This window comes from Cornus florida, unplaced genomic scaffold (assembly GCF_030987335.1).
Source record: "Cornus florida cultivar Cherokee Brave unplaced genomic scaffold, ASM3098733v1 CherokeeBrave_3.0.0_Hap2_Chr05, whole genome shotgun sequence".
NCBI classification, from domain to species: Eukaryota; Viridiplantae; Streptophyta; class Magnoliopsida; order Cornales; family Cornaceae; genus Cornus; species Cornus florida.
Genome location: NW_026775575.1, coordinates 115,930,026 through 115,957,310, shown reverse-complemented (window position 1 = coordinate 115,957,310; position 27,285 = coordinate 115,930,026). Strand labels below are relative to the sequence as shown.

The 27,285-nt window shown below is 32.7% G+C and overlaps 3 protein-coding genes across 4 annotated transcripts; all 3 read left to right on the top strand.

Moving 5' to 3' along the window:
* Nucleotides 1–5,202: 5,202 nt before the first annotated feature.
* Nucleotides 5,203–8,517, top strand: LOC132308848 (protein TRI1). Its single transcript, XM_059807102.1, has 2 exons — nt 5,203–5,575; nt 8,167–8,517. The coding sequence occupies exons 1-2, from the start codon at nt 5,357–5,359 to the stop codon at nt 8,290–8,292; spliced, it is 345 nt and encodes a 114-aa protein (XP_059663085.1). The 5' UTR covers nt 5,203–5,356; the 3' UTR covers nt 8,293–8,517.
* A 116-nt stretch (nt 8,518–8,633) lies between these two features.
* Nucleotides 8,634–14,936, top strand: LOC132308847 (glycine-rich cell wall structural protein-like). 2 transcript variants are annotated; one of them, XM_059807100.1, is made up of 3 exons: nt 8,634–9,931; nt 13,237–13,442; nt 14,277–14,936. In XM_059807100.1, exons 2-3 carry the CDS (start codon nt 13,262–13,264, stop codon nt 14,633–14,635), a joined length of 540 nt encoding a protein of 179 aa, XP_059663083.1. In that variant the 5' UTR covers nt 8,634–9,931; nt 13,237–13,261; the 3' UTR covers nt 14,636–14,936. The 2 variants fall into 2 exon arrangements, with proteins under 2 accessions (XP_059663083.1, XP_059663084.1); XM_059807101.1 differs by lacking the exon at nt 8,634–9,931 and adding an exon at nt 10,009–10,057.
* Nucleotides 14,937–19,931: 4,995 nt separating this feature from the next.
* Nucleotides 19,932–24,162, top strand: LOC132310503 (ABC transporter E family member 2). Its single transcript, XM_059808672.1, is given in 5 exon segments — nt 19,932–20,376; nt 20,474–20,550; nt 20,552–20,732; nt 24,005–24,124; nt 24,127–24,162. Coding segments are annotated over 5 exon segments (534 nt in total). The 5' UTR covers nt 19,932–20,256.
* The last annotated feature ends 3,123 nt before the right edge of the window (nt 24,163–27,285 follow it).

Genomic DNA, 27,285 nt, shown 5'->3' with positions numbered 1-27,285 from the left:
CTGATAAAATAGAAATAAAAAATATTTTATCTAGAAAAAATATATATATATATATATATTTTTAAAAATATTTTACGTCGAATTCGAAACAAACGGAGTCTTATATAAAGTCTGTACGCTAATTTTCAAATTAGGTTGGTTGGATTGTCAACCACTTTTATTACTATTATATCAAAATCAAATTGTTTTGAATTTTTTTCTTTATTATCAAATTTTTGTTTATTATATAGTATTTGTATATGACAACAAATTTGCGATTGCCTTTCCACAGTCGTGTTTTTTATTGGTCACAATTCTTACAATTATACGTTCATTTATGAGATGTCTTCAGCCTTTATGAAAATTAAAAATATAAATTTTTAAGACAAAATTATCCTTTAGCCTTTTCTTATCTCTGTTCTTTTATTTTCCTCTCCTCAATTTTATTCCTTATATCAATAACATTCTAAATTGTCAAAAAAAAAAAAAAACAACGAATATATTATTTTCTTTCTCTTTGGATTGTCAAAACAAATAATATTATTGGAATGGATTATTTCTTTTTTTTCTTTTTTTATTATATTTTAACTATGCACTATATATGAATTTACGTTGAATTCCTTGATCAATTAACTACAGTCTGTACTTGATCAATTTGTTTTCCTTCTAGTACTCCCTGTTTGTTGATTCTGATTCGTATTGAGAATGAGTATAAATAATTTCTTTTTGTTGGTGCTAGTAATCTTGAACTAAACTTTTGTGTGGACTGTTGATATTGACTTGGGTTCTTTGAGTACATTCGTCGGGCAAACAAAAGATTTTTTTATTTTTTTTAATGCTGCAAAACAAAACTCGCTTTTTGTAAAATAATTATATATTTATTTTTTTATTTTACAAAAATTCATTAATTAGTATAAACTAGTTATATATTTTATTTCAAAATAATAAAATATATCTTAATATTATTATATTTAATATATTACGAGTAGGGTATTTTGGAAATCTAATAAAAAAATTATTCCATTCTGACTTTTTATTTAGCCTAATCAAATTGGAGAATGAGGATGGTCATTTCATTCATACATTATTCTTTATTTGCAGCCAAACACTCGGATAAGAATGATTATTCCATTAATGATCATTTCATTCTTGCATCATTTTCCTTCTAGCTTCATTTGCATTTCGTTCTTGTTTGTTCCTAATCACTTTCTATCACATCCATCACTTTATGTAAAAAAAATAATTATATCAAATACTCCCTCCGACTTAATTTAGTTATCCAATTTTTTTTTTTTTTTGGTTCCAAAATATTAGTCCACTCTAAGTCTTTTAAAAACTTTTTTTTACATCTTTTCATAAAATTCCTTTAAAATTTTAAAACTTAATTATATGTATATTGAAACTTGAAGGCCTTAATAATTTTCAAAGAAAACAATGCAATAATTACAAATTCTCTTAAAAAATTGTACTTGAGAAACATCAAATATGGAACAAAGGAATTACAAGTTAACAATCATTAAATATGTTTAAATTATGACGAGTGCTACTTGCTGTGTCGCGCTTCTTATTAGTCACAATTTCTATAATTACATGTTTATTTACGAAATGTACCCCATCTTTATAAAAATTAAAAATATAAAATTTTAAAACAAAATTACATTTTAACCTTTTCTTATCTTTCCTCAGTTTTATCTGATATACATATATACAAATAGTCACATGCACATACATATGTAGTGTGTGTGTGTATATATAACATTCTAGATTGCCAAAAAAAAAAAAAAAAGGGGGAAATATATTATTTTCTTTCTTTTTGGATTTGCCAAAACGTGTAACATTATGACAATTGATTATTTTATTTCTTTTTTTAAAAAAAATTATATTATAACTACACACACACACACACACATATATATATACATGCTCTAAAATGACATAAAAAAAACTTATACGTATATATATATCAAATATTCTCTAAGTTTAAAATCTATGTACTGCTGGTGTTAAATCACTTCAATTAATTTAAATAAAATTTGAAAATTGCACCATTTTGAGACAAAAAAAATTTACCAAAGTTTAAAAACTGCACCCTTTTGAATTAAGAAAAATTCACCATATTCTAACGAAGTTAAACGTTGTTATCTCTCCCTATCTTTTCCAAAAAAAAAAAAAAAAATCCTCCCTCTCTTTCCTCTCTATTCCTATTTGTTCTCTTTTAACACTACCGACGTTCTCTCTCATCTTTTCTATACACATGGCTTTTCAATATCCATTCTTATATATATATATATATATTATTTTTCAACCTTTACTTTTGTTGGTAAAAGTTGCATGTCTTGCAATCACATTTTCGTCTAATTCCATGGCAAAGTACATTCATTTTTGGCACGAAATATTTCCTTAATAGTGGGAATGAGCAAGAAAAGAGAGGGATGATCTTTTTTTGGAGAAGATGGGGAAGAGATAATGATGTTAAACTTTGTTAGAGTATGATAAATTTTCCTTAATTAAAAAATGTGCAGTTTTTAAACTTTGGTAAAATTTTCTTATCTTAAAAGAGTGCAGTTTTCAACCTATGACAACTTAAAGAATATTTAAGGATCCAAGTTTGTGTGGAGAGAGATATGTAGATTCTTAGACAGGGAGAGAGTTGGTCTTTTGAGTATTTCCTTTTAATTAATAATGGAAAGGGATGGAACAGAAAAAAGGAATTTTTGATGGAATGAGCTTTTCAAGGGAATGGGTTGGAATTCCCATTCCACTTTTAAAAGGATACACCAACTAAAAGAAAGAAAATTGCAACGTGAAATGATCATTTTATTTTATTCCATTTCTTTCCATTATTGTTTATTAAACTAGCTTGACTTTGTTTGGTTAAGTAGAAACAGTTAGAAAAGAAAGGAAAGATAAAATTTTTTAGAGTTGGGATATATAGAAAAAGAAAACTAGTGGAAAATTTACTTTCTTTTATTGAGTATTTTCCCTTTAAATTTGTCCTGCAAAACATACAAAACAACTTTTATTATGAGGTAAACTTTTATTCTGAGGTAAGTTCACAAGACAAATTATATAATTATATATATAGAATATCAAAGATAATTTGGGTAGAATTGCTTAAAATAGATCCCGCTTCTAAATAGAATTTTTTTTTTATTTTTTTTAATTGTATGTTCTATGTTGCAATTCTAACTACTCATAATTCGGTATATATATATATATATATATATATATATATATATATATATATTATAAAGTGAAATATTTGATTTTTCTCCCAAACAGTAGTATTACGGTTTTATCTCTTCATATATAATTTTTTATCTTTTTTTAATTTGTTTATCTTAAACTAATAATTAGTTTTACCTAAGAAAATATTATGAAGCCTTATTCTAAATATAAATAATAAAAATGAATATAAACAATTATATATTTGAATTTAATAATCTATCATTTTACTTCATAAGGTTAGTTTTGGAATGCATAATCACTTTCTTTTCACTTTCATATCATCCAAACTAACAAACTAATAATTTTCTTGAATAAATTTTCATAAATAAATTAAAAAAATAAAAAATTAGAAATGAAGAGACAATACTATGTTTGGGAGAAAAATCAAGTATTTCACCATATAATATATATATTTATACGAGATTATGAGTGATTAGAATTGCAACATGGAACAAACTATTTAAAAAAAAAAAAAATTTCTATTTAGAAGCGGGATCTATTTTGAACAATTTTACCTAAATTATTATTGATATTCTGTATATATAATTGTATAATTTGCCTTGCAAACTTACCTCAAAATATAAGTTGTTTTTAGAGAGAACTTACCTTAGATAGGATCTATTTTGAGCAATTTTACCTAAATTATTATTGATATTCTGTATATATATTTGTATAATTTGCCTTGCAAACTTACCTCAAAATAGAAATTGTTTTGGAGAGAACTTACCTTAGAATACAAGTTGTTTTAGGAAGAACTTTGCAAGATATACCAGGTAAAATAGGAACTGTAAATAAATAAGGGCTTCTTTCACATGAAAATTTCGGCGCGGGGAAAATTTTGAGGGAAAATACTCAACGAGGGAAACTAAATTTTCCATTAGGTTTCTCTTTCTATCTATCCAAACTCTAAAAAAATTAAAAAAATTAATCTTTCCATTCTTTCCTAGCTGTTTATATTTATTAAAAATAAAGAGGAATTAGATTGTCAAAAAAAAAAATAATAATAATTAGCTAAAATATTCTAATTCTATCCTGAGATTTTAAAAGCTCCCTTAGCTTCATCAAAAAGTTTTTATTTTTTATTAATCTACTCTTTAAAGCGATGATTATTATTATTATTACCAAACATGTCTAATGTAATATTTTTTAAAAAAATTAAAAGCGATTTTAAATGATTAAAAACTGTAAAACGGTCTTAGAATTTTGAAAATTATTTAGTATCAAAGATATCAATGGAATATCACTCATGCATACAAAGGAATATAAAAATGCATAAAAATGAAAGGAAAAATTATATAAAAAAAATGACATCTTTAATCCTTGTGTACATGGAAAAGAATTTCTCATCTTACTCGTAATGTAGGAAAGAAAATTATATATATATATATATATATATATATAGGGGTGATTTTATTTTTACTAAAAAGGAAAAGAAAGTGAACTAAAAAATATGCCATTTTGCACTTATTTTCTATAACAAATTAAAAACTACTTAATATATATATTTATATATATATATATAAATATATATATTAAGTAGTTATTAAGTAGTTTTTAATTTGTTATAGAAAATAAGTGCAAAATATGTATATAAATATATATATTAAGTAGTTTTTAATTTGTTATAGAAAATAAGTGCAAAATGGCATATTTTTTAGTTCACTTTCTTTTCCTTTTTAGTAAAAATAAAATCACCCCTGTATAGCGTAATAATATTAGCATTTCCCTCAATTCCTTCCTCTGTGAAGCAAATAGAAGATCTGTTCATGACCCGTACACCCGATTTTGAGTTGGATTTCACAACAATTATCTATTTCATATGTTCGGTCTAAATTGGACAATTATATACATTGTTTTATACACCTATATTTATGAGATAATAAAATAGTACAAAATTATATTTTTATTTTAAAAATTATAATTTATTCCAAACACATAAATGAAATTCTATTTTAGTAAGTCCAAAATACAAAGAATTTGGTTCCAAACAAACAAGGACACAAAAAAGCCCTAATTGTTCCCCACTCTCTCGCTCTATTTAAGTAGACACAAAAAGCCCTAATTGTTCCACCCACTCTCGGATACTCACTCTCTCTCTAGGTTTTTGTGTTGTGGTTTTACAGGCGGTGAGAGAAAGAAGCGAAGAGACATGACCTCAACAATGGTTTTCGCGAAGGGTTGCAGAACTCTCATGGCGGCCGCCAAAAGTTCCGCCACTTCCATCCCGAAGGACACTAAGCCAGTCGGCATACTGAAGCCTTTACCGGTATCGCCGGCTCTTGGGAAGTTCCTCGGCGGTGTCTCTGAATCTTCCCGCCCCCAGGCCGTCAAGAAGTTGTGGGCATATATCAAGGGCAACAACCTCCAGGTCTCTTCCTCTCTCTCTCTCTCTCTGAAACCTTTTGTACGTGTATATATGTGATTTTTAGTTGTTTATTGCGTAGTATTTCGCTCTTAGCGTTTTATTTGACTGTACTGTACTTCAACCTCAAAGTGTTCCTCCGCAAGGTTCGTCCACGGAGGGAGGTGAGTCAGGGTAATCGATGGTCGGAAGAGGCTAGGTTAGCCGACGTAACTCGCATATATGTGATATGATTCCATTTCACGATTTTTGTATGATTTTAGTTTTTTATTTTTTTATTTTTTATTTTTTTATTTTATTAAATCTGTATATTATATCTTTCTTAGCGATTTTTAGTTGTTATCTTGTACTGTTAGCATTTTATTTGACTGTACTGTTTATAATTTTGATTTCTACTGAGCTTCAAACGACTTTATGTATAGGTAGATGGATTGATAATAGCTTTATGTTTTTCTCTTTGCAAAACTGTTTTGACCTATTACATGTGTTTTTATTATTTTTTTTTTTCCTATTTCAATTCTCTGTTTAAATATTCAAATGAATGAACTTATAAAAAAATATTGAGTAAAAGAGAAGAGGAACATATATATATATATACACACACATTATCTATATACATGTGACATACTGACATGATTCAATTCCACACTCCATATGTGATTTTAGTGTTACCACGTCATGGGATAATGTTCTTGCTTCTAGGTAACTACTTTGTTTTGTGTAAATGACTTTATGCATAGTTTGATGTATTTAGAAATTAGTTTTGAGTTTTTTTCCTAATAATATTGTGTTTTAGCTATTGCATTGATATTATGTTTTGTTTCTTTGTCCTCTCTCTTTAATGGCCAATAAGAAAGCCAGCTACTAAACATAGCATGCGGCAACTATTCTTCTTATTTGTTTTTCACTTCAATATGTTGGTTTATTCTGACATTTGAATGCATCAAATTTTCTTGGTTTGTGTAGATAATATTGTTTCTTCTGTTAGATTATTGTTCAATTAGATTATTGTTCAATATGTGGCAACTGTTCCTTTTTCTTTTTCATTTCAATGAAAGTGTTGGTTTATTCTGACATTTGAATGCATCAGATTTTCTTGGTTTGTGTAGATGATATTGCTCCTTATGTTAGATTTTTGTTCCTGGGATTTTGAGCAAAAGGGTTATTGTTGGCATCCACCTCTCCTCCTCTTATATAGTTTGTTTATTTATTAATAATGCATTTGTAAGCCTATTAAGTCAATTAATAGAAGCTCATCCTCTCCTTAGAAGTTTATCATTTCCTACTGGTAAACAATTAAATCTAACCTTGTGAGACTGCATTTGTAAGTAGTGTCGTGTGGCATAGCCAATAGGCCCGAAAATAGATTGCATTTGGCTCGATCTGGTCCGGATCCATCACAAATTTTTTTAATTTTTATTAAGTTATTCCCTCGAAATGTGAGTGGAATCTCAATCTTGTGATGGAACCTATTTTTGTAGTAATATAATTAGAACATTTCTAAATGTTGGCCAACTATTTTCATTGAAACCCACTAAGAGAGCTCTTAATCCCCTAGCCCCACCAAATGAAAAAGAAAAAAAAAAAATTGAATGCTAGAGAATAGCCTTGATTGACCAATCGAAAAACAAAACCCCGGTGGCCCATAGATAAATGGGTTTCTTTTTCTTTTGTTTTTTTGTTTTTAGATTTCAATTGTGCATCTCTTACATTTTTGGAACTGAGGCTAAAAGCATTAACGCAGCTGTTAACTTTCACCATAATTTTTGCCAAATTTCTCTCTTCTTTCAAGCTAACAAGGAAACCTATTAACTAACCTCCATTGGCTCACATTTTTGATCTCTTTTAGTAGCCCTACTGTCTAGATTTCTGACTGAGCAATCCCCAAATATTTAGAATTGATAATATCAGGTATCTGTGTTATGCTGCTGTTGTGCTGGTTTGGTTTATATCTTTTATTCGATTTTCCGTTTTTATTGGTTGTTTTTAGAAATTGTTGTGGTATGGGTCTGATATACATAATTTGCTTTAGGTTGCTTCAATTAGTTCTTTTGATTTCTTAGTCCATTAGTAAATGGATACAAAAATGTAACATTTTGAGAATCGCATCACGGTGGCAAAATCCGTATGCTCATAATGTCGAGTGTTGATAATTTGTGCTGGTTTGGTTCCTGTCTTGTTCAATTTTCCATTGCTATTGATTGAAATAGTGTTATTTTTGTTCAATTTAGTCTTAAAATTCGCTCCATCTTTATGTCTTAAAGAGAAGTTGAACACACAGAGGTAAGTATTTGAATACTTCTGTTGTGAGACATCCTCTTTATCTTTACAATTGATGGAAACTCATTTAGCGGAGTCAAACTTCTGAAATTATAACTAAAACACTGATTTTATAAATTAGCAATTTGCTGCCAGGTCAAATGCCCTGTGAATGATTTTTGACTGCCTAATGATAAGTAGGTAGGAGTGGTGTGAAAACTTCCATAGCTGCCACTTTTGTGGTTAAAATTTATACTTTGTTTCACCTTTTTTTTGTTTTTCAAGTTGGTATTTTAATGATAATTGCAGTGGCATGACATAGCAATGTTGCTTTGCAGGACCCCGTAAACAAGAAAGACATCTGCTGTGATGCGAAATTGAAGGTCTTATTTGAGGGGAAAGAGAAGGTTACCTTTGGGGAGATCTCGAAATTGTTGTCGAAACATTTCATCAAATCTGGGTGATGCATTTGTTAGGCTAGGCTTTCTAAAAACTTGTATTCCTATCTTTAAACTATTATGGTGTCTTTGAACATAACCCCCGTCTGTTAGTTTTGGTGCATGGTTTAGATGTGCTTCAAAAATACTGAAGCCTCTCTCCCACTTTGTGGGACTTTTGTTTGTAATGGGAGCTCTCTTTGGTTTTCCCTGAACTTCTAAAATTATAAAATTAGTTTGAGTTTTGGATCAGTTTTAACTTTTGACGTTATGCATCTCCAGTTAGAGAGTTTATATACTGAGTGCTCTTCTATGAATCTATTTTCTGGGATGAACCCGGTGAAATTGTATGAACTTGAGGCAGAAGTATGTGAGGATTTTGATACTTGGCATACATTATTAACATATGCACTACGAAATGAAGATTCTATCTTTTCATTTTACGGTCTGGTACTTTTGTGACACGTTTGAGTTGATCAGATACCTTGGAGGGAAAAATAATGGGGGGATTAAACTTAAAAGAAATACTATTTGAGCTAAGGCCCTGGATTGTTGTTCCCTCCAAGTAGTTTCAAAATAGGAAAGTTTTAGACGTCTAACTATTAGAGTATTCAATGAAAGCCGACTGCCCGCAATTAAAAATTTAAAATCCAACATATCCGCTAAGGTCCCACGCTTGGTAAAGCCTATTCGTTTCTCCGTGGATTATTGGATTAAGGTTACTTTATAATATAAGGCAATAATTAATTACATTAACTTAAATTTAACTTTATGAACTAAATAAAATCTCTCTCTACCAAGGGCTATCTCTCAAAATGAATGGCAATGGTGGAGGTATCAAATGTATATATATATATATAAATTAATACTATGTCACATTCGTTTTGTTTTTTTTTTTTTTTTTTATTTTAAAATTGTCTCATCCATCATTTTCTTTCTTTCTCCATCTATTTCTTTAACGTAAAACTTTATGTTAATGCAATGCAAGTATATGATCGAGATTGATTAGAACCTGAAAGCATATTCAACTTTTGTAATATCTAAATTGTGAAGAAAATCATTTCCAATAGTTTTATTAATTTTAAAAGTAAAATCAAATCGTTTGTTTACCAAATCAAATCAGACGTAATTTCCCACTACTACACCTAATAAAGGTTAAATATTAAGGAGTAAATTTAAAAAATATAAAAATCATCCCCATGTCTGCGCACTTGTTCTTATGCATAGATAAAAATAAAAATAAAAATAAAAATAATAATTCTAAGTTTAAGTTTATGGTTGCTTGTACATGTCTTATGCATGTTAAGTTTAAGTTTATGCTTGAAATTAAATAAAGCACTTTATTATGATGGGCATCAGGTGATCCTTCATCCCGTTCGTTGACCATTTACAGTTTCGCGTCCAAAGCAGTTGGAGCTTCCTGTAATCTCTCTCTATATCTAATGCTGAATATGAAAAAATATATATTTATTTTCGATCCGTTCATTTTGACTAACTACTATTTCGCAGCCCAAGCAATTGGAGCTTAACCCCTCTCTCTCTCTCAAATCAATATAGAAAAAATGTGTATCTATATATATACATATATATTTAGGTTCCCTCCATCCATTTCCATTCTAACTACAAATTCGCGGCCGAAGCAGTTGGAGCTTCTCAAGGAGAAACGGTATGCTTCCCCTTCTCTTTCTTCTCAATATAGCAAAAATTTTTATATATAATTTCCCTCCATTTGTTTTGATAATTCACACTTTCGCAAGAGAAGCCATTGGAGCTTCTATCTCAAGAAAAAATTGTAAGCTTTCTGTTTATTGATTTATACACACACTTGTATTCTTTGTTGATCTGTCCTATAACCAAATTTCACCGCTCAAATGTGTATGAACAAATATAATCTTCTTACTGGTAACTATGATCATGCATTTGATTGAATTCTTAATTTCTAGAGCCTTTTTGATTTCTTTGTAAGGGAAGTACAGTCCGTTTGGTTGTTGGGGAAAGAAGATAAATGATGTGTTGGATTCTGCAATTAGTTGCTACTATTTTTGGTTTATGTGAATTGAAAAACTTAGCTCAATAAGCCCGAAACGATTCATTGGGTTTTAGTTGTAGATATTGGCTTTTTCGGGGGTTCCAAACGTTTATACACTTTTAATACCTTGATTTTCTATCTGTTTTTTGAACCCATGTATTCTTTGTAACCTTTTGTTTGAGCTTGGATAAGTGACATTCCCCTCATTCCCCCCTCCCCCGCGGTTATAGGCTATTTAATGATAAACTTCAAAGTTTCAAACTAATTTCTAGTTGCGCATTTCTTCCCTCGAAAAAGAGCATTTTGAGAGAGTTTCTCTTGGAAAGCCTTATAGCTCTTGGATTTCTGCCCGTTGCTCTAATGCTGTTGGTGCATCTGATCGATCTTCTTGATAGTGCTCATCACCAGTTCTTCCTTCTTAAGCTTAGCAGCAGGTGAGTCGGAGGTTTAGCATGAGCAGATGAGTAGGATTGGGACATGCTTTTGCCTCAGGAATATATATGATTTCCTAATGCTATGCTTGCCCTAGCCAAATGGGTTTGACTTTTGAATATGGTCTAATTGGTAGTATGCTGTCTATATTTGACAACAAAGGAGTGTGTATTTGACGGATTGATTACGATTATCTCATTTATATATTTTATGAATATATAGCTGTTTCAATTCTACAATGTCATATTCTTCTATGCTTTTGTTTGGTATGAAATATGAATGATGGAAAATTGGAATGATGGACAAGCAGGAGGGACGGAAGTAGTATACATTGGGAAAGGAAGGATATTTTCTTTTGTGTTGTTTGGTTGAGTGAGAAGAAAATGAGGAGGAAGGGAAGGGATGGGAAAGTCATTTATACGGTAAAAATAAAGCAATTTTGACAACAAGGCCAAAAATGGGGGGAATATCTTACCTCTTTTAGGCGGAAGTGAAAACTTTACAGAGGGAAGTTCCTCCGTCCTTCCTTTTCCTCTTTCGCTCTCCCATCTATCAAACAGGGGGTGCTCCTCCCTCATCCCATCCACCTTTCCACCCTTTCTACCCTCCATTCATTCCCACCAATCAAACATATTGTTTGAGACACACCCATGCCATCTTTGTTCTGCCACTTCCCTTTGTTGAGGGCCCAGAAACTTCCCCCCTTTTCTTTTAGAACTAAAAAACAATTGAAGAAAGAGAAGTTAGCCTTTGACATGAAGTGTTTTGTTTTTACTTGGTTTTATTGAAGAAAGGGTAAAAAGAAATACAATTTCTACATATGTCAATGTATTTTCTTTGTACTGAGTTTTAGAAAATACCATTTCTACTGTATACAAGATACTGAAATTCAACCCTAGACAAGTTTCTATCACTCCATGCACCCTGGACAGGAGTTGGAGTGGGGAACATTGGCTAAGTCATTGGCAAAAAAAATGGGGGAAAAAAAAAAGAGAGAGTGCAGAAGCATTGTACTCCAAGCACCTTTTCGTTTGGTCACCCATATTGGATCTTTTTCACTCTAATAATACAAATGGAAATTTGAGAGAATACATAAAAGTGATTTTTATTTATTTTTTTATTTTTATTTTTATCATAATATTTCTTTGGTGCATGTGCACAAGAAAACACAGATCCATATGCTTACACCAAAATATTTACTTTTAACATAGGAAAGTTGTATATGGCACATCTATAGATTCTACACTAGGATCAAGATGATTTATCTTGTTATGAATTATAATAAAGAGGAATGCGTTAGATATTGGTTTTGATCATTTCCAGGAGTCTGTTAATGGCTTTTTGATCAGTTGTCAGACAGTTTTAGGGTCCTGCTATGTAATATAAATGCCATAAACTCAGCATTGTCATCTGATTCACACCAAGCTCATGCACTATTGACGCGGGAAGCATGCATATTTTACCTTGAGCATGCTTGTCTGTGCTTGGCTGAAATGATTTAAGGTTCTGACTTAGCAGGACAAAAGAAGCTTGCCCCTACCCTCTGTCTGCTTTGATGTAAATTTGTTGGACAAATAGCAGTTTCATGATTGCTGGTGTCACTATTTACCTTATGCTATCCTAGTTGGTCAGATTGCAAGATGATGGTACAGGCACCATAAGGCATAATCTATGGTGATCTTTTATCTTGAAACATAGGTTTTCCTCAACAGGATAGGAAGGCATGAACAGGTAGGAAAGGAATGCCTCAAGAGAAGAAATAATTGCAAATTATACTGTTTTCTGGGGCCATCTTCTTGTCATTCGGTTTGACTAGAAAGTTGCTGTAGATTAAATTTGCATAAAGTGCAGCTTACCGGATGTGAATTATTACCGTCTAACAAGAGAGGGTTTAATTTTTCTATTGTGCTCAAGTTACTGAGCCGTCTGTATGTTTGTTTGCTTTTATTTTTTTATTTAATTAAATTAATTTAGGGGCCTTGTTCCCCTGTTAGATTCAAATCCATCCTGTCCAGCTATCAATTAAAGAAAAAGTAGGGGCTCCATTCCCTTTCCTTTTCTTGCATTGAATGGTAAGGTGACTGCTAGAGTAGACAATTTTTTAAAGATATATAATCACCAGGTTATTGGCCAAGGTGGTATAATCTCTCCTCCCAGAGGGGAGTGAGGGTTCGAGCCCCATAATGAGCATTTGTGGACCATGTGAGTATAACAACACATATATATAGATGTACAAAAATAAATAAAATAGAAGTAATTATTTTGGTTTTGGGTTGATCGGCGAATGGGGTTCACCTAAATATGGAGTTGTTCCATTTGTAATTTGGTTGAATATTTGTTTTCTAATCGAACTGATATGCTAAATGGGGTGGCCACAAATATATTTATTTGGGATGGGTTGTTGTTAGCATCAATATATTGTTTATTGTTTAATTTAATTTTGTCTCTTGATTTAATCAATCTGATGTATATTTTTGTCACCTATAATATGTCAACTGTCTGTCTGCTAGGTAGTAACAGTTTTGTATTGAAGACATGAGTGACAGAGGACATCACGGTCATGGTGGCGGAGGATATCCTCCCGGACAGCATCCTCCACCAGCTGAAGCATATCCTCCACATGGCCATCCGCCAGGTGATTACCCACCAACAGGACATCCTCCAGAAGGCTATCCCCCAGCTGGCTATCCTGGTGGTTCTGACCCAAATAATGCAGGTATATTTACCAAATTGTTTCATAATTGCAGTTATATGTGAAAACAGCTCTGCATGATTAGAAAAGCTGTTTTTGCCTCCAAATGCTTTCCATGTGATGCTTTCATGGAAATGTGAAAATCGAGAAACATATTTTCACAGCCAAGATACACCATGTCAGTGTGCTATGATACATTAATATGTACACCTTTTTTGGGATAAGAATGATTACGTAATTTTTGACAATAGCAAAGACGTGATTGAGTTGAAGAGCAAGTTCCAGTTTGTCTAGATCACCTTACATTTCTTCTAGGCTTTTTTTATCTCAGTAGACAGTGGCCATGAGTTTTGTAGATTCGTGGTGTTTAGTCGGCAGCTTTTGTGAATTGTGAACAAAGACATGAGTTTGGTTTTGACACAAGCATAGGGTTTCTGGAAGTGTTGATCAACTGTTTGAGGTCTAGACATGGAAATGTAGCTACATATTTCTGTATATGATTTGCTCTTACTGTGTGTATAAGCATGGAGAAAAAAAATAGAGGGTTAAACAGCAACAAAAATAACGATTATATTAGAAGTTTCTTTGCACCTTGACATGAATACCCTTCTGCACATTCTTCAAATGAATAAAAAGATAGAGACCTCTGCAAGTGCCAAAAAAATGCGTTTCATTTTAGTGAATATTGGTACACATGATTGTCTCTGTGCTGCAATTTTTGATATGGAGAAATATTGTCCTACACATTATAGGTCAAGTGTGGAGTGTTATACTGCCTTGATTATGTGAGGGATATTATGTTGCTAATTAGATTTTGATTGCTATGAATGCTGAGTCACCTGGACATTTATTTTTCAGATCGTGGCATTGGGACAATGCTAATGGGGGGTGCTGCAGCTGCAGCAGCTGCTTATGGTGTTCACCACGTTGCCAAAGGACATAAACACGGACATAAAGGACATAAACACGGACATGGGCATGGACATGGACATGGTTCTGCACCTGCTTATGCAGCTGCACCTGCTTATGCAGCTGCACCTGGACCTGGATATGGAGCAGCACCCGGATATGGAGCCGCACCTGGATATGGACATGGTGTTGCTCACTATGGACACGGTGCTGGCCATACACGTGGGCATGGGAAATTCAAGCACGGCAAGCATGGTGGCAAGTATGGGAAGCATGGACATGGAGGGAAGTTCAAGAAGTGGAAGTAATTTAGTGTTCCTCAACTGAATGCATTGACTACGGTTTCTGATTCTGGTTATATGAATAAGGTAATGGACAGGACTTCGATGGATGTTCATTACCACACTGTTGGCTTGATGTATCAAAATAAAGTTCCATTTGGGATGTTTTTCTTTTTTTCTTCTATGGTTTATATATTACATGAATCATTTAGGCCTCTTGAAATTGTATCCAAGATGTATAGTATTCATCAATATGTAAACAATAATTGTTGTTCAAAATAACTCTAGCTGGCATTTACCAAATAATTATTTTGGTTGCATGGTTGTATATTCATGGCTTTTTGAGGGAGAGGGCTTGGAGGAGTGCCATATCAATCAAAAATTATTATATGGTCCGGGATTACACGCAAGTAAATGCGTAACTTTATTCAGTTTTTTTATTTGCGTATTGAATTATGATTGTTTGGGACCAATGTAGCCCGAACCATGTAAAAAATTTTCCATATCAAGAAGCCTAATTGATATTTGTCATTACACATGCAAGTCCTATATATATATATATATATTTTTTTTTTTGTTTGTTTGTTAAATTATGCAAGTGTTAGAAAAATGAAACATCGCTTTTTCTTTCCTTTTTTTATTTTTTATTCTATCCCTACAATCCACAAGTTCAAATATGAATCAACAGGAAGTGCTTTTTCTCTGACAATTGAAAGAGAGTGAAGAAAGTCAAAAAACATCACAACCCTCTTAATTCTCTATGGTCTGGTGAATTGGAGTCTCAAGTGATTGTTATTAGACTATCAGTGATGCTCAATGTCAATTCCTGGGGAATCATGCTTATGCTTGATTAAAATGAAAGAAGTTCAAAAACTAGTTTATTTTTTGAAATTACTATTCATATTTTTTTATTTTTTTATATATATTTTTTTCTTTTCTCAGAAATTTTAAACTTTTTTTTTTTTAGAAAACTAAATCAAATATGTTTCAAATAACAAATGCTTTATGTGCCCTCTTAGAATCTGAATCTAAATATAGTATAATAACATAGTAGGTACCTATTACTATATTACCAACGAGCCAACCTAGTACTTCCCGATAGGAGGTCAGGGTTCAAATATCAACAGGGACAAGTGTGTGTGAGTACGAAAAATAAATAAATAAATAAATATATATATATATATATATATATTATATTTAAGTAGAGATAATTAGTATTGTTGAGGAAAACCTCCCTATTAAAAAAAATAAAAATAAAAAAAACAAAAACAAATGAACCCTTTTCATAATCAAAAGACTAAGAAAATATAAAATAAAATAAAGTGTAGTATAAATTATAAAATACGCTTGCCAAAAGATTAAAAATTTGTCTATTAACCATCAAACCATCCTCCCAAAATTAGGAAAAAAACATATATATATATATATATATATTATATTTAAGTAGAGATAATAAGTATTGTTGAGGAAAACCTCCCTATTAAAAATAAAAATAAAAAAAACATACGAACCCTTTTCATAATCAAGTGAGAGATGTGTCTTAATTCATCTCTAATCAAGACTAAGAAAATATAAAATAAAATAAAGTGTAGTATAAATTATAAAATAGTTTTGCCAAAAGATTAAAAATATTTCTATTAACCATAAACCATCCTCCCAAAATTAGAGTAAATTTTGTGTTTATATTGAAAATTGTTCCTAAGTTCATCTCTAATTAAGAGTCCTTATTGGACACGGAATAGCGCAAAAGAAAAATAAAAAAATAAAGTGTAGTATAAATATAATATACTTGCCAAAAAAAAATTACAGATATGTTTATTAACTATCAAACCATCCTCCAAAAATTAAGGTAAATTTGTGTTTAGATTGAAAATTGTTTCTAATTTGATATTGTAATTAAGAGTCCTTACTGGACAAGGAATAGCGCCAAAAGAAGGAAAAACATAGTAATAATAAAAAAAAGGTGAATAATTTGTGTTTATATTGAAAATTGTTTCTGACAGTGAATAATTTGCTGGCCTTACATGCGTACGCTCTTTCTTGGCTCTCAAGGTTTCGCTCTCTTCTTTTCATCACACGCGTTCAATATATATACTAGTCAATAAACGAGAGTACTTAATGTGTGATGTGCTATGAGGAGGCTTTAAAATTGGGAACCTATAAGATTTTCAATACCCATGACACGACACTTTGTTCCACTCCTTTCATTTGTACTCCAAGCGCGATTGCTATAATATATACTTCCTCGACCACTTCAGGACAGATCGATCTTAACCCAGGTAGGTTTTGTATATGTAATATATATGGCTTTCAACTTGATCAAACAGGCCAAATTCACACTCCTCATTACAGAGTCCACTGGAGGCAGAGGCAATTCATAATAAACGAAAAGATATAGCGTATATCCGATGATAGATCAAGTCTATGAGACGGACAGATTTTGACATGTAAATTTAGTGCGAAACCGCTTTATCCGCCCTTGTTGATGGATTTACTCTTTCTTCGTCCCTTTTAGGTTTTGCAGTCTTTGTAGAGGCCATCTAATCGCAATAATGCTCGTACTAGGGATGTTACACGAACGAAGGGGTCTGCATCGAAGAGTACCTACGCACTATGTTCCGGTTCACTGATAAGGAAGATAGAGTTGGGGTGGGGGTCTACGATGTGATACTCAAGTATGACCGGGGGAGAGACACCCTATCCATAATTGGTGCAGGAACCATTATGTAAATAACTTTTTATTTACATATTTTACATACAACAGATTACATATGAGAGTTGGGTCATTTGCAATTTTCTGTGAGATTATTCAATTGTAGTACTTTTAGTGCACATGCGAGGCTAGTTTCCTAAATTGGGCTTCAGGATATATATTTGTATTTGTAACTAAGGGCAGATTATTATTGTTAAGGAATGTGTCTAATCATGCGTCCTTCTACTTAAATTAGAAAAGGAAGGCAGATTGCAGTGCTCATTAGACTTGCTTTGTGCTATCGATGTATTGTTTCTTTGACCCATGGCTTCTATATACCTGCAGGTAAACTTTGTATTGAGGTCACTCCAGCATCTTAGATTTCTTTTATCTCTGAGGAGTTGTGCATTGGATGTGGTATTTGTGTTAAGGCATGTCAAATACAATAAGTCCATTTTTTGTGAATATTGTGTTGCCTACTAGCTATTAACAGGATGTTTAGGCTAATATTTGTTTAATATGCTGATGAAGAAATGCCCATTTGAAGCAATCCATATCATTAATTTGCCAAAAGACTTGGATAAAGATACAACCCATCGCTATGGCCCTAACACCTTCAAATTGCACAGGTTAATTTACAACTGCAGTTCCTATATAATGAGTGCTTCCAATTTTTTGTTGTTTGGATTTGAGGAAAATTTCAATTGCAGGTTACCAGTCCCAAGGCCCGGGCAAGTTCTTGGATTGGTTGGAACTAATGGTATTGGGAAGTCAACTGCCCTTAAAGTTTTGGCTGGAAAATTGAAACCTAATCTGGGCCGTTTCAATGTAATTCTCTTGGCTATCTTACTAATTTATTTATTATTATTATTATTTTATTTTTTAAAATCTATACATGTTTACCTTTTATTATCTTCGAATCCACCAGATTGGCAGGAAATCCTAACGTACTTCCGAGGGTCTGAACTGCAGTGTTATTTTACGCGTATCCTGGAGGATAATTTGAAGGTGCCTTCTGAATTGAGATTTCTAATGATGTTTGTTTAGCCTCTTTTACTTGTCAAGGTCCAATGGATTTTTTTTGTTAACTGAGTTTGTTTCAAGATTTTAAAGCATATGCTTAGCTTAAGTGGGCATTTCACTACCTTATCCCTTTATTTCTCTGTTTTATGGCGTAGAAATGTTTAAGGTATCGGCTGATTGTTGTACCACTTGTAATGTGTGGAATCAGTTGCATCTACTCTGGATCTGTAATTCATTATCTAAACATAGTAATAAGCTAAGTATTGAATCTGTTTTCTCATGGTTTAGAGATTCTTTATTGTTGTGCAAGTTTTGCACGTTGATACAGATACTGGAATACATTATAAATAATAGTGTGACTTGATCTAGCTGCATCCATGCACTGAAAAACTAATATAAAAATTGATAATCGTTTTTTTTTTTAAAAAAAAAAATTTGAAGATTAAAGAGAGCTGGTTTTTTTTTTTATACAAGTATAATGTAAACTGGTCTGTTAGAAGAAATCGAAAAAATATGAAGTTACGAAGGCTTTCACTTTTCACATGTTGGATGTTCAAATGTTATGAAGTGGACTAAAGGGTCGCTCTGGTGAGGTTTTTGTAATCTATTATCTAATTACATGTAAAAACTTACCAATTTAACTATGTCACTGACCTAATTTTCTGTCAGAAATATTCGTAGTTTCTATAGCTCTCCTTCTTTCTTTTTTCTCCCCCACATCGTAATTCTGATCGATTTGTATCAGTGTTCATCTAAGCTTCTTAACTTGCAACTGGTTCGCTGAGGCTAGGCCATAGTGTGTGGACTTTAGGCCTTCTAATGCACCTCCTTGTGATATAGTGGAATCTTCACCATTCTGGTTAAGAAAGGGAGGCAATCTGATTGTCACTCTTTTCCATGGCTGAATCATCCTGCTTTAAAATTTTCTTATACACGTGCATTGTGAATTCATAGACTTCTAAAGCTGTAAATGATAGAATTTTGAAGTGTGGAAAATATTCTAATCATTTTGTTCAATTAGAGTCCTGAAAAATTATGCACAAGTTACAATGAAGACTGGTCATTTTGTTCTAATCTTTGGCATTAATTGTTTCCTAAAATGTTGGTCATCTATATGTTCATGACATCAATCGCTATATTTTTCAAATCATATATTTACTTGTCCCATTAACGATGTATTTTATTGTTCAATAGGCACTTATCAAGCCCCAGTATGTTGGTAACATTCCGAAAGATGTAAGAGGCAATGTTGGGCAGGTGCTTCACCAAAATGATGAGAGAGGTATGAAGGCAGAGCTATGTCATGATCTTCAGGTCAACCAGGTTATTGACCGTAACGTAGGGGATTTGTCTGGTGGGGAGCTTCAGAGATTTGCTATTGCTGTCGTAGCAATCCAGAATGCCGAGATATATATGTTTGATGAACCTTCAAGTTATCTCGATGTCAAACTTAAAGCTGCTCAAGTTGTCCGATCGTTGCTCAGGACAAATAAATAGGTTTACTTCATAGCTATTTCATATTGTATTGAGTCTTTACGTATTTTGTTTACTTCTTTTGAAGCTTCAAAATTAACTGCTAGTGTTGTTGACACTTTCAGCTATGTAATTGTCGTGGAGCATGACCTTAGCGTCCTAGATTACTTATCTGATTTCATTTGCTGCCTCTATGGGAAGCCTGGCGCATATGGAGTTGTAACCCTTCCCTTTTCTGTCAGAGAAGGAATTAATATATTTTTGGCCGGATTTGTTCCCACAGAGAACCTGCGTTTTCGGGATGAATCTCTTACTTTTAAGGTAAAATTGTCAAATATATGGAGTGTCTTAACGCAGCTGTGGTACTATTTACTTCACTTTTGTTCTCCCCCAGGTTGCCGAGACTCCGGAGGAAAGCGCTGAGGAAATTGAAACATATGCACGATACAAATACCCAACAATGAGTAAAACTCTGGGTAATTTCAAGCTTCGTGTGATAGAGGGTGAATTTACTGATTCCCAGATTATTGTAATGCTCGGTGAGAATGGAACAGGGAAGACAACATTTATTCGCATGCTGGTATTATTTTTGTCACTCTGTTTTCTTTAAAATGAATTGTTGTTTTAGTTATTACATACCATGAAGGCCTGAGCTGTTTTACTGGTCAAAACTGCAGGCTGGTTTATTGAAGCCCGATACCGTTGAAGATTCTGATGTCGAGATTCCTGAGTTCAATGTTTCTTACAAGCCCCAAAAGATTTAAATCTTCAGTCAGGGACCTACTCCATCAAAAAATACGTGATTCATGTATGCACCCTCAGTTTGTGTCAGACGTCATGAAGCCTCTTCAAATTGAGCGATTAATGGATCAAGAAGTTGTAAATCTTTCTGGTGGGGAGTTGCAGAGAGTTGCATTGTGTCTGTGCCTTGGGAAGGTAAATATTTCTCGTTCTTGTGTAATTTTTGCTGTCGTTGTGGTGCATTTTTTGCTGTCAGTAGCATATGTTGTTGATTGCCGGGTTAACTGGACCAACTCTGGTTAGCAATAGTGACAGGTTGGGTATCTGGCAAACACCATCTGGGCCCCTCTTGACATGGTTCAAGTCCCATACCCTGACAGGTTCCCAATCCATGATGAAACTAATTTGACTAACCACGAGTCTCCCCAGAAATTTTTAACTAATCATGGAATTTGTTAAATCAAAATCCAAAATTTTGCTCAAACTAGTGAAAATAATTTACTAGAGATCAATGAATTTTTACATCAGCAAATTATATATAAATGCATGCACACAATATAAGGTGAGAAAGAATGATAGAAATAAGAGTTAAGAGATGGATCTATTGAAAGCCAAAGAAATTAAACAATATTTAATTCTTTTTTCTATTTAAAGGGAAAGTAGATAATTTGTCTCCTTTTATTTTCCTTTTCCTTTCTCTTTGAGAATATTATTCTGCTGTAGCTAAAGTACTTTGTCCTGCACTAGTTCATGGTTGATTTATCTGATATTGTACCGATAACATTTCTATGCAATCAGTGCCACATTGCATTGGTTTTTCGTTGGGCTTTGAACCGCAGTGGTGGTGCTGAACTGATTGTAGTCCAATTTGTAAATTAAGAATGCCGGAAAATTGGCTACTTGCCGGAAAATTGGCTACTTGTTTTCTTTTTCTTTTCTCTCTCTTTTTTTTTTTATGAATATTTTGGTAAGCTTCATCTTCCTACAGAGCTTTGTTGTCTTTGGGTAATGGGAAGAGGGTTAGGTAAGTCATGGTGCGGGAGATTGAAGCATTTTTGCATGGAACAAGTGCGTGGAAACTGATCCGTTAGTCCTATGATCTGCTCAAGTTTGGCATCCACATATAATTGTTTCCATGAGCTTTGGAACAGATATTCAATCTACTTAAAATAAAATAGAAGGGCTGAAAGTAGACATATGGCTAGATTTAGGAAAAAAAAATTATATTAAAAATTTAGATAAAGAATGGGATAGAAGATAATAAAAAAAAGAATGGTGGTAGGTTCATCAGGAGTTCAATTTCACTGGAAGCAAAATGATTATGCAATCTGTTTTCTGGAAAAAGCAATGCAGATTTTTAATATCATGGATCTGTTAAATATATCCTTAGCTGCAACAAAAAGGAAAGGTTAATGTCATTTTTAACGTTCATGTAAAGAGGGGGTTGAACTGTTGATAACCATGAAAAGGAGGGAGATTGGGACAATAGGTTGAGCTTTGTTTTGGGGGACTTCATTATTTTTTTGAATCTCAATGTTCTCCTCTTTTGTTTATTATCGATCGTGATCCCTGGTTAAAATTTCACCTTGTTCGCTCTAGTCTTTCTTTGTTAGCTGTTCAGAACCTGCAGCTGGTTTTGTATTCGAGGAGTCAAGATAGTGGGAGGCTTAAGGTTTTTTGATCAAAATGTCAATGGTCATATATTCACATAGAATGCCCAATTTGGTGGGCTTTACAAAGAAAACAAGTCCCTACAAAACTTATAAATCTTATTCAGGATATTAGTGAGACACAAAGACTAGAGTTCCTATAATATGCGGAGAGACTAGTGGTTTCTTTATAAAAGTAGGATTACACCAAGAGTCGGTATTAGGTCCACATTTATTTATAGTAGTTTTAGATGAAATAACGAAAAATATCCTAGAGGGCATTTCATGGTGCACGTTGTCTGTTTATGACATAGTTCTATTGGATACTTCTAAGTTCTAAGGAATCATTAACAGTAAAATTAGAAATACGGCGAAATGTCTTCAAAGGGAAAAGCCTAAAAATTAGTAGGCCACAGAACATATGGCATGTAAGTTTAATAAAGTAATAAAGGACGAAAATATAGCTGTCACAATCCGAGACCAATAGGTTTCTTAAAATAGTAATTGCTATATATAGGGTCAACTATACAACATGTCGGAGAGATAGATAATGATGTATGAGTAAGATTGGAGTAGAGTGGATAAAATGGAGACAAACTAGTGGTATTCTATGAAAAAAATGAATACCAAATAAGTTAAAAAGGAAAATCTATAGAAGGTTATTAGGCCAGCTAACTATATGGAGTATAATTTTGGACGTTTAGAGAGAGAGAGAGAGAGAACATTACATTCCTGTAGTTGAAATGAGAATGTTAAGATGGTTGGTAGGAGTGACTAGAATGGATTGGATTAATTACAAATGTGTGGGAGAATTTAGGAGTGTTAAGATTAGAGAAAGTAGTATGGTCATATCGATGGATGCTCCGGTAAGAAAAGGTAGATCTGTTTGTATAGAAAGTAAGAAACAAAGATGCTGACCAAAACTCATGTGGGATGAAGTTTTTAGAAGTCATATTAAAGAAATTAAATATAATAGGAGACATTGATTGTTTTAGAAAAAAATGGAAAAGACAAGGCTGACCAAATTTATATGAGACAGAGGCAAGGATGATGATGAGGAATCTATTTGTAGAGTATTAGATATGGAATCAGTCGGAAACCTATTGATTAGATATATTTCTCCAGCTCCGTTTAGTCCCTGGTTTTGAAAGCTTATGTCTATCGAACTTTGCTTTATGCTGTGTGGTCTTCTATATGGTTAACATTATAGGGCTTTAAAAGCTGCTCTTCCATTTTACCATAGTTTGGTATCTCTCAAAAGTAATCAAGAGAGTTGGGACCAATCCAAATGCTGTTGCTGGACACACTTGTGGACATTTTTGGAGTAGTTAATTTTCTGATTTTCTTAGGGGTTTGGTCTTTCAGTTTGGAGATGCTTGGCTTTGTTTTACATTTCCCTCCGGTTTCTGCCTTTTCTTCTTTATGCTTTGTTATATTTCTTGTACTTCTTTTTTTTTTTCAACGTAAATTGATTGGTTACAATATTGCATGTTTGGGTGTGTTCGCATGTCAAAGTATCTGGTCCAGTTACGATAACTGAAACAAGACATGATTGTTATTGATCGAAACAGTTGAAACTTTTGGTCTTGTGAATTGTTTAGTAAACATGGGTTTGGTTTTGTTGTCTTTATGGAGTTACTTTTTTTCTTTTTGTTTTTTGAGGGACTTGTTTGCAAGGCAAACCTTGAAGTTGAGTCAGAAGTTTTTGTAATCACAATCAAAACAAAAGATGTTTTCTTTCAGAAAGCACATCACTTGGACTATCACTGTAGTTAATATATGCTTGTAATCTAACTTGAAACCTGTTGGTTCGTGCAGCCTGCGGACATTTATCTGATAGATGAACCAAGTGCATATCTCGACTCTGAGCAGCGTATTGTTGCTTCAAAAGTCATTAAAAGATTTATCCTTCATGCGAAGAAGACTGCATTTGTGGTGGAGCGTGATTTCATAATGGCAACATATTTGGCAGATAGGGTCATTGTCTATGATGGGAGGCCCTCAATGGATTGTACGGCAAATGCGCCTCAGTCATTGTTGGCTGGAATGAATCTTTTCTTATCCGTAAGCCTTGCTAACTTTTTTCTTGTTTTTGTTGTTTGCCATCTGTCCTTCATTAGAAGGAAGGAAAGAAGGAATTAAGAAAACTTTAATGAATTTGATCTAAAACATTTCCACTTTTATCAGAACTTTTACTTGAGAGAATGTCCTTGCTCACTAGTCAATATTAGCTGATAGTCCTTTTCTTTCCGTTTTAAACTTGTTTGGGGAATATTCTTTCTTTCTGTTAGTAATCTTCTTTTGAATGCATTTTATGCAGCATCTGGACATCACATTTAGGCGGGACCCGACTAATTTTCGCCCGAGAATCAACAAACTGGATTCGACCAAGGATAGGGAGCAAAAATGTGCTGGATCGTATTATTACTTGGATGATTAATTTTGTTACAGGTTGTATTCATGCACTGGGACCTTCCAATTCATTCGAGTACTCTCTTCTTTTGGTAGCTGGTATTAATCCTCTTCTTTGAGTTGATTGGGGTGCTAAATATGGAGTTGGTCCATTTATAATTTGGTTGAATATTTGTTTTCTTTTCCAACTGATAGACTAAATGGGGTGGCCACAAATATATTTATTTGGGAAGCGTTGTTCTTAGAATCAATATATTGTTTATTGTTTGATTTTATTTTGTCTCTTGATTTAATCAATCTGATGTATGTTTTTGTCTCCTATAATGCTTAACTGTCTGTCTGCTAGGTACCAACGGTTTTGTGTTGAAGACATGGGTGACAGAGGGCATCATCACTCGCATCATGGTCATAGTGGCGCCGGATATCCTCCAAGACAGCACCCTAGCTCCACCAGCTGAAGCATATTTTCCACACGGTAATACGCCACATACCGACAGAACATCCTCCAGCAGGCAGGTCATCCCCCAGCTGGCTATCCTGGTCCCTCTGATCTAAATTGTTTCATAATTGCAATTATATGTGAAAACATCTCTCTGCATTACTAGCCAAACTGTTTTACCCTCTAAATGCTTTTGATGTGATGTTTTCATGGAAATATGAAAACTGAGAAACATATTTTCACAACCAAGATACACCATGTCAGTGTGATATGATACATAATGCACACCTTGTTTGGGTTAAGAATGATTACGTAATTTTTGACAACAGTTGGTATTGAGTTTACAATTTAATGCTTATAGGCTACATCACATTTCATATCTTCTAGGCGTTTTGATCTCCGTAGCCTTGAGTTTTATAGACTGTTTAGTTCCATGAGTTTAATTGTTTGGGTTTCTGGATGTGTCAACCATTCTAGACATGGAAATGTAGTTACATATTTGACACGTTTGTTTAACTGTCGTTTATAGAGGGTTTAACAGCAACAAATATAACGATTATATTATAAGTTTCTTTGCACTGAGAGAGACATGAATTACATATTCTTCAAATCAATAAAGATGGAAAACTCTGCAAGTGCCAAAAACAATGCCTTTTCATTTTAGTGAACATTGGTACACAATTATCTATGAGCTGTAATCAGACTTTTATTGCTAAGAGTTTTGAGTCACTGAACATTTGTTTTTCAGATTGTGGAATTGGGACAATGCTAATTGGGGGTGCTGCAGCTGCTTATGGTGTTCACCACATTGCAATACGACATATACCCGACACGTGCTAGCTATTCACACACTACGGAATGCATTGACTACGGGTTAAACTAAATCCCAAAGTTTTTGTTTTTCCTTTCCAAGAGAATCATGATTGTTTCTAACCCAACCTCCATTTTATATTGAAAAAACTACTAAATTTATTTAAAGAATGTACTATATCAAGTGTTAAACAATTTTTATATTGTCAAAAATTATGAATATGTATCCATTTGGCTCTTCTGAGTTCTTTATGTTTTATATATTTTTTAAAAAATTCTGCATACTCGTTTAATTTTTATATTCTATATTTAAATTTGTGTTCTTCAGTGGTCTGATGATATATGTGTGTGATTGTGTGTATGTGTGTGACTAGTGTGGCCATGGTGATGGTGATTGTGGTGGTTGAATGAGACCATTTTTGTTGTGCAAAAGGGCAAGACGAGAATCATATTAAACTTTTTTTTTTATTTTTTACCTGCCAATGAAGTTGGCGATGCTGGTTGGTGGAGATGGAGAGAGTGGTGAGGAGAAGATTGGGTAGTTTTGGTCGAGTAATGGGTATTTTGGTAATTAACATGGGTCCTATAGGGTAGTTAAGTCATCTTATACATGAGTCAATCCTTTTATAAGTAAAATTAAAGTAAAAAGGGTAATAATGTTATTTTACATGAAAAAAAAAATGTTCTAAAGTTAATTTTTTACATGAAAAAAGTGCTCTAAACTAACTTCTTAGGGTGTAAGTGAAAAACGAACCAAAAGTTTATAATGTGAGTAATAGTAATTTTCGAAAGATGTTTCAATATGATATTTGGCCAAACTTAAAGAATGTGTCAATGAAATTAATTCAAAATTTTAAATAGGGAAAAAAAAATGATTTAGGTTTAACCAATAAGAAATTGAATAATAACAATTATTAAAAAACTTAACAATTTGAACATGTGTTTAAATTCTATTAGGCCAAATTTGGGACTCGAAAGGACCCAAACATTATCCTCTATATTTACATGAATCATTTAGACCTCTCGAAAAGTCAATGCATTAAAAATGTTTCTACAGTGATTAATTATTTATATTTGACTTTCTCTCAATATTTAAAGTGTTATCCCTATTTTGATGTTTCAAATTAGCAATTTTCACTTTTTTTTTTTACTGATTATTTCCTGGATTTGGCATTAGAATGCAAATGAAATTCATGGTACAAAGCCTAATTAAGTGCAAAATTTTAACATCAACAAATCTTCTTACCAAAATATTATGACATTTTTTTTTTTCCCAAATATTATGACATTAATGAGAAAAATGTTCCAGTGACAAGAATCAATGCAATAAGGAATCTAGCAAAATCCAATTTATTAGAAAAATGACATGCTCTACTCGTGCACATTTAAACACACTTGGAGTCCATTTGAAATTACTTTTCAACTGTTTAAAAGTGTT

Coding starts and splice junctions, on each gene's coding strand:
- LOC132308847 (XM_059807100.1), top strand. CDS start 13,262: ATGAGTGACAGAGGACATCACGGTCATGGTGGCGGAGGATATCCTCCC. Junction 13,443..14,276: donor TTCTGACCCAAATAATGCAG/GTATATTTACCA, acceptor TTTATTTTTCAG/ATCGTGGCATTGGGACAATG.
- LOC132308848 (XM_059807102.1), top strand. CDS start 5,357: ATGACCTCAACAATGGTTTTCGCGAAGGGTTGCAGAACTCTCATGGCG. Junction 5,576..8,166: donor TCAAGGGCAACAACCTCCAG/GTCTCTTCCTCT, acceptor GTTGCTTTGCAG/GACCCCGTAAACAAGAAAGA.